Raw genomic sequence first — 23,221 nt, 5'->3', positions numbered from 1 at the left:
AAATTCTCAACGAACTCTCGCAAACGCGCACGTAAACGTCAAACAAACATTCATAAAGATTCTTCTTATTTTAACTTCTTATTTTTGCTAGGAAAATAATTCCCGAATGAGTCAACGTATCAACCTCTGGTTTGAGCCAAAATTTTTCTCATTTTATGCTCTTTCTAACGATATACAATATAAGAGGTTCCATTTGAAATTTTTAAAAATTTGGAGTTCCCTTAGGGCAATCCCTTTAAATGAGTTGCCCCTTGAAATGATCAAACACGTATTTCGATAGTTTTCATAATTTTAAGCCATTTCTGAAATATAGATGGTGGACACTTTTTGTTTGCAGACCCTGTATATGTATATACATATACATATATACAGGGTATGTTATTTTAAATACCCCAAACAAATATCTCGAAAAATATGGAAGATACAAGAAAACGTTTCAGACAAATGTAAGATATCAAGGGGCACAAATAAATCAATCATTGATGAAATCAATTTTTGAAAAAATCGAATCTTTAAGGTCACATAAAGGTCATCTGCATTTTTTAAAATGGAAATTGTATGATTCTTTCATAATATAATTCTTCTCATTATTCTACATATAAAAATTTTAGTCAGAGTTATAATTAACAAATTAATAGTTTACATATTTATATATTTATATATAAGGTGTGCCATTTTAAACGCCCCAGGCAAATATCTCGAAAAATATGGGAGATATGAAAAAACGTTTTAGACAAAAGCTGCATCAAAGAGGACAAATAATGATAAAACCAATTTTCAAATAAATCAATTTTTTAAGGTCACATGAAGGTCATCGCCATTTTTTTCGTAATATGATTTTTCTAATTATTCTACATATAAAAGTATTAAGATAGTTGTAAAGAAAATAATAGTTTACAAGATATTTCATATTTTATTCTGGCACATTTTGGCGAAATATAAAGTACCTCATAAACTATTCATTATTTGGTAACTGTACCTTTAACACTTTTACGTACAGAATAATAAAATGAATTAATTGATGTAAAAAAATTGTTGCTTAGCAAAAAATTATGTAATTTAGAATATGCAACCACATGTCTTTCTTGAAAATAAATAACAATGTGTTTTCTTTACACCAACTGATAAAAATGTTGCATTACAAGAAATAAAAAAATGCTAGTATGTTTATTCTATACATTCTTAGCTATACTATAATTTTATAAAGAAAATAAAAGTATTTACTATAATTATGTTATTCCTTATAAACAAATGTACTAAAACCTTATAAACAACATACTAAAAAGTTGCATATGGATGCATCCAAAACATTTTTTATTATAGAGTAACTCTGGTATTTTTACGCCACGCGGGGTTTTACGCCGCAGATGTCAGAAAAAATGGAAAGAATAAAGTTACGTGCTCGCAATTATTCTTTTATGTGCCTTTATGCTATATTAGTATTGTGTTGTAATTTCAGTTCTTTACTTTACTGTTAATATTAATGAAACTGTCGTGATTTGATTTAATTTCTCACCGTAAGAAGCGCGATCTTGTGTTACTAAAATAATTACTGTAGGAAATGTAAAAAGTTTAATGGTTATTTCATGATACATAATAAGTGTAGAAAGATAGTAAATAATATAATACAGCAAAATACAAGTGCATAGCTCTTGTATTTTTTGTTTACCTTAATATCTTGTATATCCCTCCTGTGTTTAGGATATACGGCAAGTTAGCATGCGGGATTTAGGCCATAGTAAGGATACTTTGTAAAATTCGAAATCTCCTATGTGTTCTTTTTCCTTCTCTTTTTGGATCGCATAACAATAATCTTTAATGCACCTATCGTTCTTCTATTTTCTTTTTAAAATTTTTTAGTTTACTAATTTGTTTATCATTCTTACATTTTAATAAACTTCTTACACACATATTGTAACTTATTATGACATTTTATTGCCTTATTTATAAACATTATTTGTAACTTTTTATAAGGCTTACATTTTACCCATGAATGTCATATAATCCACCCTTCTAAAATATATGGCAAAAATGCAAGTGTTTCTAAGTTTTTTTAAATTAAATACAAAGAATCAATATTTTATGTTTCTAGTAGTAGACAGTATAAAGTTTTTATTAGTATAATTCATTTGCCTTAAGCATATAGTAAATTGTACTCGATAAATTAAATTTCCCTTAGTTGTGGCGTATATACCGGAGTTACCCTATTATATGTTTTTGTAAACAGATTGAAATCAAACTGCAAGTAAATTTTTCATTATTATCTAACGCCTTTAACGTTCAGCATCGACTCGTTATCTGTTATTAGTTTAGAGAAATTAACAATTCGTCACTTTTTCCCCCTTTCTCTTACATAATGTATGTACTATGTGTATTATAGGAACAACTAATAATAAAAGTTTTAATCTTTTTAATTCTAACAATAATATTAATTAATAGTAATAAAAAACATAAATACAGAGTATTCTAAAAGTTAAATATGTAGTATAACAGCACTCTCTCCAATTCCTTCGAAATTTTCAAATTTTAAACAAATTTGTCGCTCATTATATAATTATAATTAATAGACTTAAAATATCACAATGTCGGCAAGTAAGGAAATGATAATTGAAATAATAGTTTATGGATATACATTTATGGATATACATTTATTTCCTATCTCGTCCTCTCCCGCCGCTTTACTTTTTTTCAGCCTTATCAGCACTCTCTCTACCTCTTCCCATCCTATCCCCTCTCCTTTCTCTATTGCCCCCTCCGCCCCCTGCTCTTCCTCCTCTCCTTCTCCTAACCTTCGCTTGTATTCCGTTCCTTCTAACATCTCCCTTAAGTATTCATCCCACTCCTCTATTGTTATCTCGTTATTAATTTGTACTCTTCTTCTCCTTTCTTTCTTTATTACTTTCCACACCTGCTTCTCTGTTCTCGCCTCTTTTACCTCTTCCAGCAGATTTCTTTTTTTTCCTTTTTCCTCTCACACATTTCCTTATACTCCTTCTTTCTTCTCTTATAATCTCCTATAATCTTTATATTTTCTTTCTCTTTTCCAGTCTCTCAATAACTTTTCTACCTCCTTCCTCTTTTTTCTACAGTCCCCATCTCACCATCCTCCTTTTTCTTCTGCCTCTCTTTTTACTCTTCTCATCCTTTCTTTTATCTTAATTCTTTTTGTCAACTTTTCGATCTCTTTATCTATTGCCCCCCCTACCTATTTCTACCTCCTCCGTTCTTCTTCTAAACTCCTATCTTGCCTCTTCCGACCAGTCCGTCTTTTCCACCCACCTCTCTTCCTCCGCTATTGTCCCTCTCCTCTCACCACCACCCCCTTTGTCCACCCGTACTGCTACTGATTGGTGATCCGAATCTACCTCACACCCCACCTCCAATCTTGTCACTCTTTCCCAAACCTTCCTATCTTCTTTCGCGTAATTGATCACTGTTTCCCCTCTTTTTCCTGTAAATTCACCCCTCCTTCTCATCACCCTCCTTTGCTCCATTCATAATTCCCCACCCTTCCTCTTCAACCCATCTAATCAGCCCTTCTCCCTGCCTATTTATTATTTTATCTTTCGATTTTCTTTCAACTCCCTCTTCTCCATCTCCAGCGCTCCTTTCTCCCCTGTTCTCGCATTGAAATCGCTCCCACTATCCATCTCTCCTCTCTCCCTTCCTCCTCTTTCACCGATTTTATCTTACACATTATCATAAGTTGCCGCTTACGTAAACTATTGCCAATCTCCATTTCTCCTTCTTCCATCTTACTTTTCTAATCATTAAACCCTCCTCCTCCACCCATTCTTCTTCCTCTTCTAACCCTTCTCTGACTTCCATCATTATTCCACCTATTGCTCTTCCTTTTCTTCCAACTCTTTCTTTCTTTGCACCCTGTATACTTCAGTTGAACTTCTTTGGCACCCTATTCTTCATCTTCTCCCGTTCCTCCTATTTCAGCCATGTTTCCACCAACCCCACGACATCCCACTTTTTTATCCTTTCCTAAAACCCTTCCTGTTTTCCCTTCACTCCCGCTACATCCCAAAAGCCTATCTTTGGGCTTCCTTTCTGTTCCTTCCCCTCCTCCTCCCTCCTGCATTCCTTTCTTCCACCTCCCCCTCTTTTTCCTCTCTTTCACTCCTTTTTACTTTCCACACTCTACTGACTCCTTTCCCCCTTCCCCTCAGCCTCACCACACTCTCTTCCTCCCTACTCTCTCTCTCCTCCCTCTTCTCTCCGCCCTCCCCTCCCATCGTTTCTCCTCCCTCCTTACTCTCTTTCGATTTCATTTTTCCGTCTCCCTCTCTTCTACTCTTTCCCTTCTCCTCTGTTTCTCTTTCTCCCACCTCCTTTTTCAGGCTCCCTTCTCTCATTTCCCCTTCCATCTATCAGGATTTTTTTTCCTATTCCCAACTCTACCTCTTCTCCTCTATCCAAATATTTCCGTACTTTACCCAATCTCTCCTTCTATTCCTTCTCTCCTTCTCAGCTATCCTCTTCAGGCTCCATTGCATTTTTCTTTGATGTTTTCCTTCAAGGTCATGTCATTCTTTATTCTTTCCATCCTCCCTTTCAACACATTCTTCTTCTGCATTACCTCTCTTTTTCTTACTCTATCTTTTAACCTAACTAAAACCATCTTCTCTTTCCCCGTCTTTCTCTTTTACCTCCTTTATTCCTCCCTCCTCCCCCATTTCTAGCCATAGCTTCTCTACCGCTTTCTTTCGCCTTCCCTCCTCTACCTTCACCCCTTTCACTACTACATTGTTCCTCCTTCTGTCTCTCTCTTCTAACTCTCTCCACCTTTCTAGCTCTCTTACCTTTGCTTCTATTGCTTTATCTCTTTTTCCTGTTTTTCACTTTTCTTCCTCTTTCACTTCTCCCTGCCCTTCCTTCCTCCCATCTCTCCATCTCTTAACTAATATATTTAAATTTATATATTAGTTAACTTCTTTATATACACTACTGCTCATTAATTTCAATATACCCCTATATTTGTTAATTTCTCTGTAAAGGATGAACATGATACATATGTTTTGTACAGAAATGAATACATTTGCTGTTATAAACACTTACATGCATTGCATTTTTATATATTATTTATATAAAAATGCCATGCATGCAAGTGAAATGTTTATAACAGCAAGTGCATTCATTTCTGTCCAAAACACGTATCATGATGTTCATCCTTTACAGAGAAATCAACGAATCTGTTGTATATTGAAATTAATGAGCGGTAGTGTATATAAAGAAGTTAACTAATATATAAATTTAAATATATTTGCAATATAATAAATATTTTTATAATATATAATACTTTTCTCTATATTGTTCCTTCTCTTCTCCTTCTTTCTTTGTTTTCTATCTCTATAGCTTTTTCTCGTCTTAAAATACTTTTTACTTTTATATAAACAGCTTAAGGTATCGATACAATAAATAATACTATAAAAGCTACATTTGGATGGAACGGTCATAATTTACACATCCTATTATACCTCTATAATAATGTTAAAATCATAATAGCGTAATGAAAACGATTTATAGGAATAAATGTGATAGTATTTATGAAATAAAATTAAGTATGAAATATACATTTAAGAAATATTACTTTAATGATTATATTATCTTACGCGTTATTAACATCCCAGGCAAAGCAAATAGATACTATGATATACAGGATACCTTTAAACAATTGTTTTATTTTCTAACATTTTTCAGATATATTGTAATATAATCGTATAATCGTCATATTTTTTTACACAGGAATACTAACGCAAAATTATTCGGACATTGTCACTACTAAAATTAAAAAATCAGATGAAGGGTTAGGTAATGTACATATTTTTAATTCACATATCTCATTTACTACCGATCATTATTTCACAATGATACATTTGCAACGAAATAGATACGCCAATACCCAAAATGTATATCTGTAATCTAAACACAAGTTTTTATATTCTGGAAACGATACAAGTGTCTTAAAATACTTTTTACTTGTTTCTAAGCAGCATAAAATATCGATACTATCCGAATAGTATGAAAGCTACATTTAGATGGAACGATAACAATTTAGACACCCTACCTCTATAATTATGTTAAGGCTCCTGGTCCCTGAGCCGAGAACTCTGCGTTGACGGTAGCGACGTACCGTCGCGGCAGAAATATTATCAGAACTCTCTCCTCTCACTCTCTCCAATGGAGAATTCTGTCTTGTGACATGTTGACAACCTATTTTGTTGTGCGTGCTATTTCTTTATTATTCGCTCTGTGCTTGTGCTCTAACGTTTAACGTATTCGTGAAAGTCGTAAAATTGGCCGAAAAGTAAGATTTGCATGCGGAAGGAACGTTTTCACCTCCTTTCGATAGTGTTACGTCCACCCTCTCATACGCCCGGAAAATTTGAAACCTTTTTAGATTGTAAGAAGACTTTAATCGGACCTTACTCATAAGAACAATGACTTACCGATAGTAGGATTACCACCGAACAAGTTACCAGACTTACTAGCATGACTTACCGACAGTAGGATTACCACCGAATACCGACAAGTTACCATACTTGCTAGCATGACTTACCGACAGTAGGATTACCACCGAATACCGACAAGTTACCATACTTGCTAGCATGACTTACCGACAGTAGGATTACCACCGAATACCGACAGTAGGATTACCACTGAATAAGTTACCTCACTCACTAGCATGACTTACCGACAGTAGAATTACCACCAAATAAGTTACCACACTAGCGATAAGTCACGACCTGCGCGGTAGGCCTAACCTACCCACTAGCATATAAATATAAAAGATAAGTCACGATATACGCAATAGGCTTGGCCTATCCCAATAATGTATATACAATGAATAAGTCGCAATGCCCACAAGGGTTTAGCCATAAGAATTTTCTCGCAAACGCTTCCTTCAAGTAACGCAAACCTAAACCCTCCCAGACCCTTCCTGAAAACTCAGGCCATGACCATATAAGGAGAGAAATCGAAAGCGGAGCCGATGACGCAACTCAACTCTTCCACTCAGGCCACAAAAGGAAGAAAACTCAGGCCATGACCATATAAGGAGAGAAATCGAAAGCGGAGCCGATGACGCAACTCAACCCTTCCACTCAGGCAACAAAAGGAAGAAAACTCAGGCCATGACCATATAAGGAGAGAAATCGAAAGCGGAGCCGATGACGCAACTCAACCCTTCCACTCAGTCAACCTTTCCACTCGACCACCCCCGCCATCGGGAAAACAGGAATATAAGGACGAACATCCCAAGGGACGCTCTCAGTTCCCCGGAGTCCTACCTCGATCACGGACTCTCCAGTTAAGTAACCACTGAATCCTTCTCGAGTCTCTCTGAATCCAGAACCTTCCTATTTCTACATCGAGAATCTTCCTATCTCCACGTGCGTTACCGAACCCAGAGCCTTCAGCTCTCTCGTTACATATAGAATTACGTGTCACCATATATATATTCCTGATTGTAATCTTGTTACTTTTGTAATCATATGTCCTATGTAGAATTATCGTAATATACAACATTTTTATACAATATCTTACTCTACAAATTCTTATACCTCTTCGCACATCCACCACTGATCCCATCCACACACGAGCCCAGTGCCGTACGAGCGGCACGTCTCCGCCTGAGGGTATTCTAGTAATTGCAATAAGGCATCCGAATCACCGGTCCTCCCCTTGTGCCACATCCGCGTACGAGGCAGTGCCGTACGAGCGGCACGCTACCGTCCGTGGGTGTCTGGAGAGGGGCAGTGCTGTACGAGCAGCACGCTTTCTCGCCACGAGCAAGGAGAGTCAACCGAAGCGTGCTTGTCTTTTAACCTCAATCAGTAGTTAACAAATGCCCAAGACGCGACGAAGCGGACTCAAGGTACGCACCCGCAGGCTCAACCGCCTTTTGTTCGGGACCCCTCCGAACCCATTGTTAGGAGTCCTTTCCGATTACACGCCTGATCCTGAATACGAAAAGTACTTCGCGAGACCAAAACTCGAAAACGTAACTTCAGTGCGCAAAATTAACATTAAAAGTATACAATACATCTACGTTCCACTGGACAAGGCCGAGTCTCGAGCAGACTACCAAGCATTCCGGAAGGCCCAGAACTATCGGCTAACCCCGATCACCTTCACACCGGGGAGAGATTCCGACAATCCACCACCAGTTCCATCTTGGGAATTCATCGCTTCAATCAAAAAGGACGACCCCCGCCGGATCCGCCTGTTCCAGCGTCGCGCCGAGATTCTACACCTGTGGTTCGACGCCTCACCACCAGAACACTGGGGCACCACGGATCACCCATTGGAACTCGACTAAAGGTAAGTGACGACGCCCCTAGGCGCTAAGCGAACGGCATGAGCGAGCCGCGCACGCGACGCCCCGCGCGCCGACTAACCCCATTGGCCTCTAGAATTGCGCGGCGGAATTGGTTATCGCGCGCCGTGTGTGTCTTTACTATCTGCCATCAAAATCGTGATAGCAAACACTACCTCTGTGAAGAGTGTTTCCGAGACCTAACGGGCCCGCAACGCCGCCAGTACGACTGCTTAGTCCGTCATTATATGCATATTGGTTACCGATACAAAGTCGAAGAGTGCGATTCGTGCGACGTCGTGATCGGAGAAATCCAGAGCCCCTCCGCGTGTACCACGTGCTGTGAAATATTCTCTAACGTAAAACGTTCGGTGGAGCATGAGGGAGGAGACCAATATTTAGAACGCGAATCTACGATAATTGCCATCTCCCAAACTAGAGTTTAGCGCTCCATTGTTCATGTGTCCCGGGCATCCAGTAAATCGGCAACCTCCGGAGGTAGTTTTACCTATAGCCCTATTAGAGCATGGCTAATGACGGGAATCTGTGTCTGGTCGTTGTTTTTCCAAAATAAAACTACGGGGGTCATTATTTGTGAGGATTGCCAGCTCTGCCAATACCAGCCCTTCCGGCAAGATTTCGAAGGCGTTCTCAGGCACTTCGTGCAATACGGGCCGCGAATAGAGTTCCCCACGTGTAGCGAGTGCAGTAAGGTTCTAGCCGACTATCGGCCCGCTTTCGAATGTTACGCATGCACTAGAGTAGAAGAACCGTTTGAACGATATCTGACGAATCCTCTGAATCGACCGTACAGTGATGGACTACTGAATCTAAATCTCCCAGTGAAGGTGCGAATCGGGCAAACGATTTGGTGACGAGCGTCTGGATAGCGAATTACCTCGGTCGCAGGTATCCCCGGATAGAACCCCTTGGCTCGATAACCCGAAAAGCGACTAGTCTCGTATAAGCGATCCGAGTACCGCCCCTTCGCGGCCGCGATCTATTGGGACGTAACAATAGTCGTTAAACGGCTGTTTTTCCCGTATGTTTAGGCTTCGTTTTATGGCTGTTTGTTTATTGTCGAGGTAAAAGGGTAGTTTTCGGCCAATTTCGGAAGTGTTCTGAAACGATCTATGCTATGAAAATCTCCGTCCAATAGCGTGGCTAGCGTCGGATTGAGAAAAAGGTAAGAAGAGTGTTAGCAATGCGTCGTGTGGGAAGTACTTTTCTAGTGAGATTTCCCGCACACGTGCGTAAATATAGTGAGAAATTTCTCGTGTGTGCAATTGGTTATTTCGTGTACAGATGGCGCGCAAGAAATGGGCCATTTTCGACGCACATGTGATATAAATATTCATGTTTTATGTACATGTGTGAAGTTTGTGGGAATGAAGAACATCAAATTTGATTTAAAATGTGAATAGATATACCTAGAGAGATATACCTATGTGTGAGGTAGCTTATAGATTTAAAAGACCTTATCTGTACATATATAGAGAGAAACAGCTTCCTTTCTCATTTGAAACATATGCGTGCATGTTTATTTAGCAACGTCAAGTTTCTTTGGACGAAATATTATTTTAATAAGCATAATAATAGGACAATTACATGTCATAATAAACACAATTTTTTCATGCTCAGTAACAAATTCTTTTGCATTAAATACTTTACTATTCTATTAAGTATGATAAAAGAATTTTTATAATGAGTACAAACTCATGCTCAGTTGGCGCAATGTTTGATAGTACCATTATATCAAAAATAGATTAAAACAATATATTGTTTCGTACAATAGCTATTTTGACGAATGCGGATATTTGGCGCTCTTTTTTTTATTTTTTTAAAAAGTATTTTTTTATAAAATCTGTATTACCTACAATTTTTTTATAATTTTTATGTTAGCACAAAACTGTCTTCATTTTCTTTTTTTGCTTCTTTGCTAATGACTTTCCTAGATAATATAATTGTGCGAAGATATACATAATATATTTGCAGTCGCATATCCTTATCTTATGGATAAAAAAGCCGTGAAATATGACATGGCAGTTCGCATCACCTTAAAATTGAATGTCAATCTCTTACACCGTTATGTAAAACTGTAAAAAACGTTATTTCTAGGTATGTAAATCAAACATACCGAACTGCACATAGTCGTGGACATAACGAACATCTTTCCAGCCGTGAGTGTACACGGAGCGAGACTTCTATAAAGAAGTACTCTTAATAATTTTCTACTTTTTATGGAAAATGTATACCATTCTGAACTGTACCTAACAGAAAAGGTGCGCCTTACAATTGATTTATTATCAACAATATAAGTCATTCGTAATTATATGCAATTTTACGTATAAACGTTAGAAAGAAAGTCGTTTAGAGATTTGCCGTTACTAAAAAACTATTTTGCATCTAATGCTTAAAGAGTTATACAAAACACGAATTCTTACGCTTTGTCGAAAACTTCTCCGCTCCGGTCTATCAGCAATTGTCCGGGAATACACATGTATATAAGATGAATAAATACACCGTAAGTTACAAAAACGTATTGTATTATTTTTTCTTGCGTTAGGTTATTGATAAACTGTAAAATTGAAATATTGCGTTATAAATTATTCTCAGTATTCATAGTGGGAACACATGTACTTTTTAAATGCTCACCTGTATTCCCATCACACTCAATATCACCATATTCAGAGATAGAAGAATTAATGTCGCTTGAGTGAACATGGAATCCAACGTTTGAGCGTGTCTAGAAAGGAGATTGGATAGAGTGATTTAATAGAAATGGTTAGATTGGACGGTTAAATCTGCACTTTATTAAAATTGTTAAAGCCGCTGTTATATACTATGAACGACAGAATTTTATGTAGTACAGACTCTAATGCAAGTTGATGTTTTTTCAAGCAAGTCATCAATTCACTATAATCATTTCCGGCAGAACTGTTTTTCTCCATGAAAATTCCTAAATGATAATGCGTCCCTGAATGTATTTTTTTGTAATCATCTAATATAGTGTCTGCCTCGCCAGTAATATTTTCAAGACGTTGGCTTTGAAATAAAACGTTGTAAATTAGCGTGCAATTTTTGTACTGATGTAGTCTCTAAGTTTATTCGTTCAATAATAAGTAAATTCTGTCTTAGAAATACATTTATAAAAGATATTGGAAAAATATAATTTTGTTTTTTATTTTACTCACCTGATAGCTGTAAATAGACTGCAAGCATGCAATACACACTTTAGATATGTAGTATCAACGGTAAATACAATTACTACTACAATGATACACGTAATATAAGAATGGAATACGATTGGATAGTAATATTTCTCTTTGTCCACTCTATGTTCAGCCTGATATACATATGCCAATGGCCGTGACTCATTCAGCGGAATTACAATATCCAATATTTTTGGCGTGAATGGAATTAGTAAATTAAATATCAAGGTCGCATTAAGGTATACTGGAAAAAAGAACATACATGTCTTCATCTATTACTTACAAAAGACATCAAAAAACATCTTTTTTCGGCATGGGTATTTTATATTTCTATATAAATTATGTAAAAATATCAAGAGACACGGTAGTGTCTCGCGCCAAGTACGCGCGGAGCGAGACGCACCGTGACTCTTTTACGCGAACGCACGAGTTGCGAGTACCCGAGATTTTGAGATCTCAATAACGAGTAAACGGATCAAGTTTTAAGTAGGCTTGATCGATAGCTTCAGTCGATTTACAAATAAGAGTGTTTTTATTTTTCCGCTACGTGCCCTACGAGCGGAGATATTACGATGCAAAGTCTGAAATGGTAAATTTTACAATTAAGATACGTCGTCGTCGTCGTCGCGTTCGGTTGCTTTTTTTCTCGATAGATGGCATTTGAGAACATGTCGAGCGTCCCCCCGGGTCCCCTCCATTACAGTGTTGCTACACTGAAAAGAGACAGCATATCCCTGGCGGAAATATTTCTACAAAATTTAAAAAAAAATAAAAATGTAGGTACTACAAAAAATTATAAAATATAATTGCCAGAATCTATTAAATTCTACATGAATTTAAGAAGTACTACAAAATTCTACATGAAAATGCTAGAATTGGAACACTTTTGTAAATTTTTGTAGTATTCTACAAGTAAGCAAATGTTTTAATTTTTTAAGATTTTGTTTTTTCTTAAATTTTTAAAATTTGTAGATCTTTGTACTATTTTTTATAAATTGTAGTTTTTTATAAAATACTACTTGCAATAATTTCTTTATTTGAGAACATTGTAATTTGTGGTACTATTTCGTAGATATTTCTACATCTACAAAAAAAAATAACCATTTCTACAAAAAATTAAATATTTCAACAAAAATGTACAAATTTCTATTTCTAGTTAAATTTTGTAGTTATTCATAGAAATTTTTTCCGCCAGGGTCGTGTAAACGTAGTACGTTACAGATAGTGTGTGTGTGTGTATGTATGTGTGTGTGATCATCAGTATATCATATAATATTATATATTAGAAGATGCATTCAAAATCACACACGTATGCATTTGCTGTTTTGTAAATGTCTTGTAAATTGCTGCCTTGTAAAAGTTGAAGAGAACGAGAAAGTGATCTGTAGCGCAATTTGTATTGTAGGCAAGTGAAAATATTAATTGAATCAAGTCCATTATATTATTTATGATAGACGTTGATTTTATATCTTATTGTTAGTGTCTGAAAATATTAATTTTTCACGTAGCAATAACAACAAAATAAATTTTGATAAATTTTATATTCGTATTCAGCTATCTCTAACATTTAAAAAAATAATTAAATTAAATATGTTCTTCTCACACACAAAAAAGATTAGATTCTAAAAGGATTAATCAATATATAATCTAAATATATCTAATATATTAAAAATTATAATAGCAAAGTTTTTTGAAGTGATGGACAAACCAGTTTATATTTTTAATGCAAACTTTACCTTGAATTTTTATATTCGTTGTCAGTCATTAAAGGATTTTTTCTACAGATATTTGAAGACTGGTGGATAATGGATTTTCTCGTGATTGAGTGCATACATGGATTCTCTCTATTTAGATACTAACTTTTTGAATTCTTACACTAAGCAAAAGTCGTTTTTGTTCGACCCAACTGGCCAAATAATAAATATATTTAAAATTCACAACGTTTCAACCGCAATTTCGGTTCTTCTCAAGTGATTCATCAAGCTATGCATCCTCAAAAACCGCGTACAAAATATCGATTACGTCGCTGACATCGTGCCCTAACCACATCATGCACACGTAAAGCTAAAAAAGTGAAATAAACTCACGATAGTCAAAAAGATAAAAACGCTCAGAAGTCATAAAATGAAAAGTAAGAATAAAATTGAATTGTTAAGTTATAAATAATGTACAAAGTAAAATGAAAGGCTTACATATTCTGTGCGTCAAAACGGAAAATGAGAACGGTAGCGCAGAACGAAGAAACGTCGCAAGCCATAACTGCGAACACATCAGTACAGCGTGACAGACGAAGTCATACTAAATGACCGATACATAACAAATAAATAGATATGTTCACAGGTGGAAACGAGCAGAACAAAAGTGTAAATTAGGTGACGCCAATCACACGGTTGTAATTCGCGGACAGACTTTCTGTGTCTTTTTTGAAGATTGGTTGCGCAATCGCATTTTTTAATAAAAAACATTTCAGAGATTTCTCGTTTCTTAAAGTGTCGCTCCTTATATAAAATTTTTGGTTGTTGCCAATTGAAATCGTGGTTATGCGTGAGACGGTGTTTACTAACCACAGAATGATTATCACTATTTTTCCTAATATCACAGAAATGTTCCTTAACCCGTGTCTCTAGATGCCTTTTTGTTTGACCAATATATGCAGCGTTGCAATTAGCACAATCAATCTCATATATCAACTCCGTTTGCTTAAGATTCGGTAGCGTATCCTTCCCCCTTCTAATAATACAATCCAACTTTTTCGGAATGGTGAGGAGAACCTTAAATTCTGCATCACGCATTGTACGGCCAACACCGTCACTGAGACCCTTAATATACGGTATAGTGATAAACTTTCGAGGATCCCGGGCTACATTGTTACTGCTAGAACTATTATTGTTGTTATGACGTGTCTGTAGCTCGTTAAGTCTGATGTTAATGTACTTGTTAATTAATTTTGTTGGATAACAATTATTTGATAGAATCTTTTTTATTTCGATTAGATTAGACTTATGAAAACGTACGTCAGATAAAAGAATAGCTCGGTCAACAAGATTACGTATAATATTAATTTTGTATTTAAGAGGGTGATTCGAAAAATAGTTTATGTATCGCCCCGAAAAGGTCGGTTTTCGATACCAGTTCGTAAGCAACACAGTCCCCTCTCGAATCACTGTTGTGTCAAGAAAACTTAGAGAACTATTCTTTTCTATTTCAAATGTAAATTTTAATCTGGTGTGATAACTATTGAAAACTTTAAGTAACTCGTCAATACTAGATCTAGGAACAATCGCGAAAATGTCATCAACGTATCTTTTGAAAAAGGAAATATGAAAACTGAGCAATTGCAAACAATGCGTCTCAAGGTCCTCCATGACAATATCCGCCACCAAGATACTAATCTTACACTAAGACTTTACTTTGGAGTATGGCAAACTCTTTGGTAATGAAGTTCTTAACAAGGTAAGATTTAAGATTATGCAATATAATTATAATTAAATTATCGTTTGGGAATATTATACATAACATTAACATAATTATTTTTTAAGGCAATTATGAAGGAGAGGAGCTTTCTTACTGATTTGGCTGAAACTTCACAATTTTGTATATTTTGATGCGTACAACATAAATCTGTAAGAGAGAGAAGGAAGAGAGAGAGAGAGAGAGAGAGAGAGAGAGAGAGAGAGAGTTAAAACTGTCGCTTTTAATTTTAGGAAAAACGTTATTAGGGTATTCCTTTCATGGAGGAGCTTATTTTGTAGGCGCTTAAGCAGGGCCTCACCAAACTCTTGTATATTGCATTAAACTTATATAAAATCAAGTTATAATTGATTATTATGTTTAATTATAAGAAAAAAGTGAAAATACTGTGTATTTAGAAATTTTTCATTTTTTGTTAAATTTTACTATCACAACAATATGGCAAAGCTGCGCTTTTTAGGGCGCCGATTGTAAAAGGTGAAGTTGATAACAAAAGTGTCAATGTAAGTGTTACGTCAGAACCCCGGAATTTAGGTACATTGGTTCGACGGATAGCGAAGGAAAGGCTATCCGAGGGAGGGGGTAAAGGAAGACGTAACGAGATCTCTATGGTATCTCGGGTTCACGCTGGAAGGGCGCGTGCCTCGAGTCGAATGCACTTTTTCGGCAGGGTTGGGAAGTAACTAGTTACTTGTAACTAGTTACCGTTACAAGTTACTTTTTTTGGTAACTTACTGGTAACTGCGTTACATTTTTCTTTTGGTAACTGTAACGGTAACTTAGTTACATTTTTTCGGTAACTGTAACTAATTTAAGTTACTTTAATACAGTTACTTTTATAGTTAAGGTAAGTTTACACACGCAATGATTAGTGGCGCCAACTGACTGGCATTCATTGGCGCCAAAAACGAATTTGTTTAATAACAAACGATTTCAAGAATAGGTACCCAGACCTATAAGAATAGGTACTCTGATCTATAGTGTATGTGTCGGATTTTTATCTCATCTTGGAATGGTGGAAAGGTATAAGGTATAAGGTCGCACTCAGAGGTGTAACTGATTGTGAGTACAATCTACGAAGGGAAATTTCCCACACAAGGTATAAGCTATACTATACCGATTGCTGTGTGGCGCAAGGGGATCGAGTTATGTCACACACGGTGCCTCCCGGATATCGTGTGCCCTTCGGGAATACGAACCAAATTCCAGGCATTCGCGACTCTATCCGGATGAAATCGTGCGATCGCGGGTATTTGTGGGACGAAAAATAGAATTTAGTTCCATTTTGTTCCAGAAATAACAATAAAGGCCCGCGCACAATGAAAAATATAAGGAACAAAGAAGATATTAGCGATTAGAAATAAGAAATCAGGAATAAAACTGGTGTAGTATTAATACACGGCTTCCAATAAAATCTATTGCTTGTGTTATTCATTGTTTCTGTTGCCTGTATTTTTCATCGTGCATCCAACTTTATTCTTGATTCTTTAGTCCTAATCGCTAATATCTGTTCCTTGTTTTTTATATTTTTTATTGTGCGGAGGCCTTAACAATTGAAATAATTCCAACAAAGTCCTCCAAGATATATGGTTTTCCTAGGGAGCGAACGACTAGAGGAGTCCCCAGTTGCGGAATCGGGTCTAACTAAAACTCGAGTTCGCTATAGCAGCACTGCCAGACGTTGTTATAAAAAGCAGCTGCAGAGAGAAGGACAGGCTGAAAAAGCCCAAAGTCCTACTCTTCGGATACAAAGGACAAAGAGAGAAAGATATGGTCAACATGTGACACGTAAAAGCGTGTCTTTTTTTAAGCCACAATATTTCCAATCTGTCGGACAGTCACCCAGGCAAAAAGCCCAAGGTCACTGATCGAAGATTATGTTCTTGCGCCCAAGCGATTAAGATAAGAGCATAATCAGGATAGCCTTCTAGAACGAGGGCTAGATGTCGGTGAAGTGGGTGTGATCAGAAAGCTGATCAGCAGATCCTTGAACTTCGAAAGTGCGCTAGTTCCCACCTTTATGAGAAATTCCTGAGAAAGAAATAGCGTAATCATCTTTATATAAATGCGCCAATGAACAATCAGCGGATTCGCTAAAAAGCCTATTCACCGAGATCAAAATCAGGGATATTCCTTTCGATGCATTGCCAGCCGATGAGCTACTCAAACACCATTGGTACATGTGGAAGAGCCTGATTTGTCGGTTGAGGAGACCGACAGATCTCCTGTCGAAGAAAAATAATAATCTTTCTTCGACAGACAAAACACAGGTCTGGTAGCCAAGTCGTCGTAAGGGAGAGTGAAAGCAGGGATGTCAAGTGCGTCTATGTCGCTGCCTTGATCAGCGGCTTCTCCCAGGAAGCCTAAAAAACTGTTTCAAAAGGTAAAAGTGATCTAATAGCTCGCTCCACCATGCCAGGAGAATGTCTTATTTGCGTTGCTGCATCCATAATTCTGTTCACAAGTTCATCCCTATTGCGAGATTGTTCTGTATAAACTACTGACTTCATATGCCCCCAAAGAAAGTAATCTAAGGATTTGAAAATGTTTCAAATATTCATATTAACTTTCAATAGTTGTGGTTCTGTTAGGAACATTTACGGAGATATGTTTAATGTTTATTAAACAATTTCAACTCTAAATGACTTCAATAACACACCCGGACCTCGAGTCATAGGACTCATAGGACACCCTGTATAATATATAATATGCATATATAATTATATAATATTATAATATACATATATGTATATAATTTTAGTTTCATATATAATACATTTTATTTAAGAATTTTAAGTTTAAAATTATCATGTTAAAATTAAACTTTTTATTCTGTAATCTTGTTTTAACATTTTAAAAAAGTAACTGAAAAAGTAACTAATAGTTACTTTTTAAGTAACTGTAACTGTAACGAGTTACTTTTGAGAATCAGTAACTAGTAACTGTAACTAATTACTTTTTTGACTCGGTAACGATAACTGTAACTAGTTATTTTTAAAAAGTAACTTTCCCAACCCTTTTCGCTCTAGGGTGCGTTTCGATATTCACTGTAAGGGTTGATTTATAATAGCCGTAACCGTTGATTTAAGCCGTAATCTTTAAGAAATTGACCAATCACAGTCGAATGTGAGAAGAATAATCGACTGTGATTGGTCAATTTCTTAAAGATTACGGCTTAAATCAACGGTTACGGCTATTATAAACCAGCCCTAAGTACTGACGATATGACGTCATTGAGTAGAACTGCAGGAGCGTTTCTATATTGCTGCTGTTACTTTCAGGCTGGAATAACGGAACGACGACCACAGTACTGCCAGTACTGCCAGTGAATGTCGAAACGCACCCGTATACGAAAGAAATATAACCTATCTTAACCTATCTTAGACACGACGATAGGAGCATCTATTCTAAATATATAAAAAAGAATCTTGTACTTAAACAATAATGTTGCAAAGTCATGTTTATAAAATAAATAACAGTTTTCAAATTTATAAAAATATCGAAATTATTTATTATTATATTAATTATATTAATTTAGTAGCAGTAGTAGTAATCTTTTCGGGCTTTTTCCGCATCTTCGTAACTAACGATTATTGTATATTTCTCGTTGTTGCCTTCCAGGTCCACAAGGACCAAACCTATGTGAACCTGGCATCCGACTTCCAAAAAATTAATTTTTTTACAGAAAACGTTAGCATTTTGTTTGTAGTTGTTTGTAGTAACAAAAATTTCGTTTGTAGTTTAATACATTAAAAATAATAAAAATTAAAAAAATTACTCGCACCCCACTTTGAGATATCTCAAATCCGTTTGCGCCATCTTCTTTAGAATCATTTGTAGTTGTTTGTAGTGCTTTTCTTTTTGTTTATAGTTGCACCATTCAAAAGTTATTATATTTTTGCAATAAACAAAAAGAGTAACTTTGCCAATTTTAGAGATATCTCAAATCCGCTTGCGCCATCTTCTTCAGAATCATTTGTAGTGCTTTTCTTTTTATTGTTTATAGTTGCACCATTCAAAAGTTATTATATTTTTGCAATAAACAAAAAGAGTAACTTTACCAATTTTGGAGATATCTCAAATCCGCTTGCGCCATCTTCTTCAGAATTATTTGTAGTTGTTTGTAGTGTTTTTCTTTTTGTTTATAGTTGCACCATTCAAAAGTTATTATATTTTTGTAATAAACAAAAAGTGTAACTTTGCCAATTTTGGAGATATCTCAAATCCGCTTGCGCCATCTTCTTCAGAATCATTTGTAGTTGTTTGTAGTGCTTTTCTTTTCGTTTGTAGTTGCACTGTTAAAAGTTATTATATTTTTGCAATAAACAAAAAGAGTAACTTTGCCAATTTTGGAGATATCTCAAATCCGCTTGCGCTATTTTTTTCAGAATCATTTGTAGGTGTTGGTAGTGCTTTTCTTTTTGTTTATAGTTGCACCATTATATTGCACCATTTATAGTTGCATAAATGATGAAATTCATTCTCTTTCAAAATTTATTGTAATTGTAAATATTGAAGAATTAAATGAATTGTTACAAATTGTTGATAAATTATAAGAAAAAGGAAACAATCGTGAAATTAAGATAGCTTAAATGTAAATTTAATTGTAATATGTAAATATTTATTTCAATAGTTTAATTCATATTAGATACTGAAATTGTTATATTTGTACGATACAAAGAGTATCATATCAGGTATTATGTTATTTTAATGTAAATTATGTATACATATTTACGTGTATGTATATAATTATGTATATATATATATATATATATATATATATATATATATATACACACATATGATTTTTATAAAGAAATTGGAAATTAAATAAATGTTAGACAAATTGTATTATAAAATAATTGTATTGTAAAATAAAATTGTGTGCTTTAATTTCTAAAATAAACATTTTGTTTAACTTGGTATTAAACTTACAAAAAAATATATGTATTAAATATATGTATATTATAATTATAAAAAATTAATGTTTTCAAAAAACAAGTTTTTATTATTATTTTAGTTTTATATTAACGCATTTTAGTTATTTCTAATATTTGTTCCAATTTTACGCCTTTTTCCATTATTCATTTGTATCACAGTTTCAATTGCATTTGTTTCTTTAATTTGAAAATCCACATTTGAAACATTTGGATCATTTAAATGAACCAATTTTGAACATTTTCTTTTTTCTTTTTTAGTATTATCATTTTTATTCGCCTGCTTGACCAGAAAGAACATTCGTGTTATTAAATAAAAACAGATAATGTTTTTAGTAAATTCGTAATTATGTTTTTCACAGCCCAGGAAAGTTATAGGATTTTTTTCTTCGTCAATCAATTCCATTACTACAAATAATGTGTTAATATTATTTTCTCCACATTTTCTTCCTTCTATTACTCCTTTTTCTAGACTTGAAAGCAAATTAAACAAAGCTATTGAAGGATTTATCAAATATCCTTTCGTTTTTATTTCAATTAGTTTACGTCTCTCTGGTATTTCATCATTTGGCTGTAAAACCAATGTCTTTAAACATTCTTCGCAAATAAAATTTTTATTGTTTATATCTTTACAAAATCTATTTCCTTTTCTTGCTACATATCCAGCAACATATGTCAGAACGTAATCTGAAGTGGTACATGTATGCAAATCATGATCATTAAGAATTGATGGGACATATGCTAAGATTTCAGTATTTCTTCCTCTGTCCAGTACTCAAGCTTTCACATTAGAAAGTTGAAAATTTTCGTAGATTTTTTTGTGCACGTGACAGGCCCACAAAGTAAAAGAAAAATTTTCTATTTTGTCCAGCTCGTAGTTTTTTATAGGTAAAAGTTACCAAACTCACAGAAACTAAAAAATAATAGTAACCTGTCGAAAGTAGAGGTTTTAAGCTTTAAATTTAAATTTAAATTTATATTTTGTTCACTTTTAACAAAGTTACAGCTGCTTAAATTTTGCCTATTTTTAAAGATAAATTTAGTGTTCCTTTAATTTTTGTGAGAAGTGTATAATTTACTTTTACTTAAATATTATTAATTTTTATGTAAATAGTAATTTTTTGTAACTAATTACTAATTTGCTAATTCAATAAAAATTTAATTTATTGTTATTGTTAATTTCGTGAATAATTAAAAAATAAAAAATAAAAATTTTTTACATATCCCCTTGTTTAACACTACAAAATGGGTGATATTAGTACAAAATTACCTTTTTCAAAAAAGGTAAAAAAAAGGCGCCAAGTACACGCAATATATTTTGTAAATTCAAAAATCCAACCTTAGTGGTAGTTTTATTTCTTCTTCAGAAAATTATATTACCTAACTTAACTCAAGTGACATGTATTTCAAAAAAAGATATGAAATTTTTAATTTAAATTGTGCCAATTGCAAAAATTATGTATAAATTTAAAAATCCAATTTAAGAGGTAGCTTCATTTCTCCTTCACAAAATTATGTTACCTGACTCAATTAAGTGACATGTATTTCAAAAAAAGATATGAAATTTTTAATTAAATTGCGCCAATTGCAAAGAGAATATGTATATTGTTTTAAAAGATAATATTGTTGTGCAACTACTTTAAAAAAATAAAACTTAAGTGGTATCTTTGTGTTCCTATTCAAAGGTCTTCTTATTCGAACCCAAGTGGTAATAGCTTCTTAATTCTCTTTAACAAATTTCAAATTTTTAATATTACAAAGAATTATTTTAATTACAAAGAATTAAAAAAGTAACAGTACAAAGTAAAAATATTTAATTAAAACAAAATAAATAAATTTTTCTTGTAAAAAAACTTGGCGCTGCTAGACTTTGAAATTTAAACATTAAAATTTAAACATTAGTATACTAAGATTTTTTATTGAATAAAAAAACAAACATAATTTAGGGAAGAATGCGACAGGAGTAAAAAAGCAGCGCCAAGTTTTTTTAAAAGAAAAATTTATTTATTTTATTTTAATTAAATATTTTTACTTTGTATTGTTACTTTTTTAATTCTTTGTAATTAAAATGAGTCTTTGTAATATTAAAAATTTGAAATTTGTTAAAAAGAATTAAGAAACTATTACCACTTGGGTTGGAATAAGAAGACCCTTGAATAGGAACACAAAGATACCACTTGAGTTTTATTTTTTTAAAGTAGTTGCACAACAATTATCTTTCAAAGCAATATACATATTCTTTTTGCAATTGGCGCAATTTAATTTAAAGATTTCATATCTTTTTTTGATATACATGTCACTTGAGTTAAGTTAGGTAACATAATTTTGTGAAAGAGAAATAAAGCTACCACTTAGGTTGGATTTTCGAATTTATACATAATCTTTGCAATTGGCGCAATTTAATTTCAAAATTTCATATCTTTTTTTGAAATATAATAATATACGTCAAACTGAATGAATTAATTCTAATTGGAAAATAGTTTCCCTTATTTACACCAGAAAAATTAAACATAACATTCTTGCGATTACAATAATCGATAAACAATTTCTCTTTCGAGAGTTGAAAATTAAATTATTTCTGTACCTGCAAAATAGTTAGCTACTTTTTGGCTGATACCAGCATTATATCTCAAGATATGACTCTCAAATTCGCTATTAAAAAGCTCCCAATGTTTATTCATAAGTTGCAATAGTCGTCGAAACTGATTAACAATGCAAAGAAAGTATTAATAATAAATACGCATTCCCGATATTGATTGAAGATAACTTACTTTGTCATTGTTTATAACAATATTAATTAACTTTATGTTAGAACCCAAAACAACAATAATGATAATTATACATTCAACGGCAATATCTAGATCACCCCAAGTGTCGTATATTAGAAGTACCTGTAAAAATTAATAATTATATTAGCAACATTAAAGTATAAGTATGTCACAAACCTATTTTTTATTATGAAAAAAATTGGATTGTATTTATTTTAAATTAAATTCTGTTTCGCAACATTTCTCAATCGATCACTGGTATCTGCACTACTACCTACATAATTAATACGATGCATCACCTGAGTTACAATGGTAGAATAGAGCACTATTGTCACAAGACACGGTATCAATATTTTTATTACTTTACGCTGATACGGCCAACCACCAAGTAGGAACAAAAAGAATTTGTTGACGGCATAATATCTTTCCATTTCTATATTCATATCGTACGCAGGTTACTGTGCAAATGTACCATCGCGAGACAGCTCCCTTTGTTAAATACACGGT

At 34.1% G+C, this 23,221-nt stretch overlaps 1 protein-coding gene across 5 annotated transcripts; it reads right to left on the bottom strand.

Annotated features, from left to right (window-relative positions):
• Positions 1–9,473: 9,473 nt before the first annotated feature.
• LOC139814614 (odorant receptor Or2-like) lies at positions 9,474–23,221 on the bottom strand. Of its 5 annotated transcripts, none has more exons than XM_071781018.1 (9): positions 22,993–23,217; positions 22,718–22,837; positions 22,531–22,648; positions 11,521–11,782; positions 11,201–11,371; positions 10,982–11,072; positions 10,771–10,904; positions 10,464–10,590; positions 9,475–10,382 (listed from the first exon to the last, which is right to left on the bottom strand). In XM_071781018.1, exons 1-9 carry the CDS (start codon positions 23,155–23,157, stop codon positions 10,332–10,334), a joined length of 1,239 nt encoding a protein of 412 aa, XP_071637119.1. In that variant the 5' UTR covers positions 23,158–23,217; the 3' UTR covers positions 9,475–10,331. The 5 variants fall into 5 exon arrangements, with proteins under 5 accessions (XP_071637121.1, XP_071637119.1, XP_071637122.1 ...); XM_071781016.1 differs by having other exon boundaries at positions 9,476–10,382; positions 10,464–10,596; positions 22,993–23,214; XM_071781019.1 differs by having other exon boundaries at positions 9,477–10,382; positions 10,464–10,596; positions 23,014–23,212.

The sequence above is a fragment of the Temnothorax longispinosus genome, chromosome 6 (genome assembly GCF_030848805.1).
Source record: "Temnothorax longispinosus isolate EJ_2023e chromosome 6, Tlon_JGU_v1, whole genome shotgun sequence".
NCBI lineage: Eukaryota > Metazoa > Arthropoda > Insecta > Hymenoptera > Formicidae > Temnothorax > Temnothorax longispinosus.
The sequence above is the reverse complement of the archived record's forward strand: the minus strand, read 5'-3'. Positions and strand labels throughout refer to the sequence as shown.

Coding starts and splice junctions, on each gene's coding strand:
- LOC139814614 (XM_071781016.1), bottom strand. CDS start 23,157: ATGAATATAGAAATGGAAAGATATTATGCCGTCAACAAATTCTTTTTG. Junction 22,649..22,717: donor TTGTTATAAACAATGACAAA/GTAAGTTATCTT, acceptor ATTGTTAATCAG/TTTCGACGACTATTGCAACT. Junction 10,383..10,463: donor CCACGACTATGTGCAGTTCG/GTATGTTTGATT, acceptor TTCAATTTTAAG/GTGATGCGAACTGCCATGTC.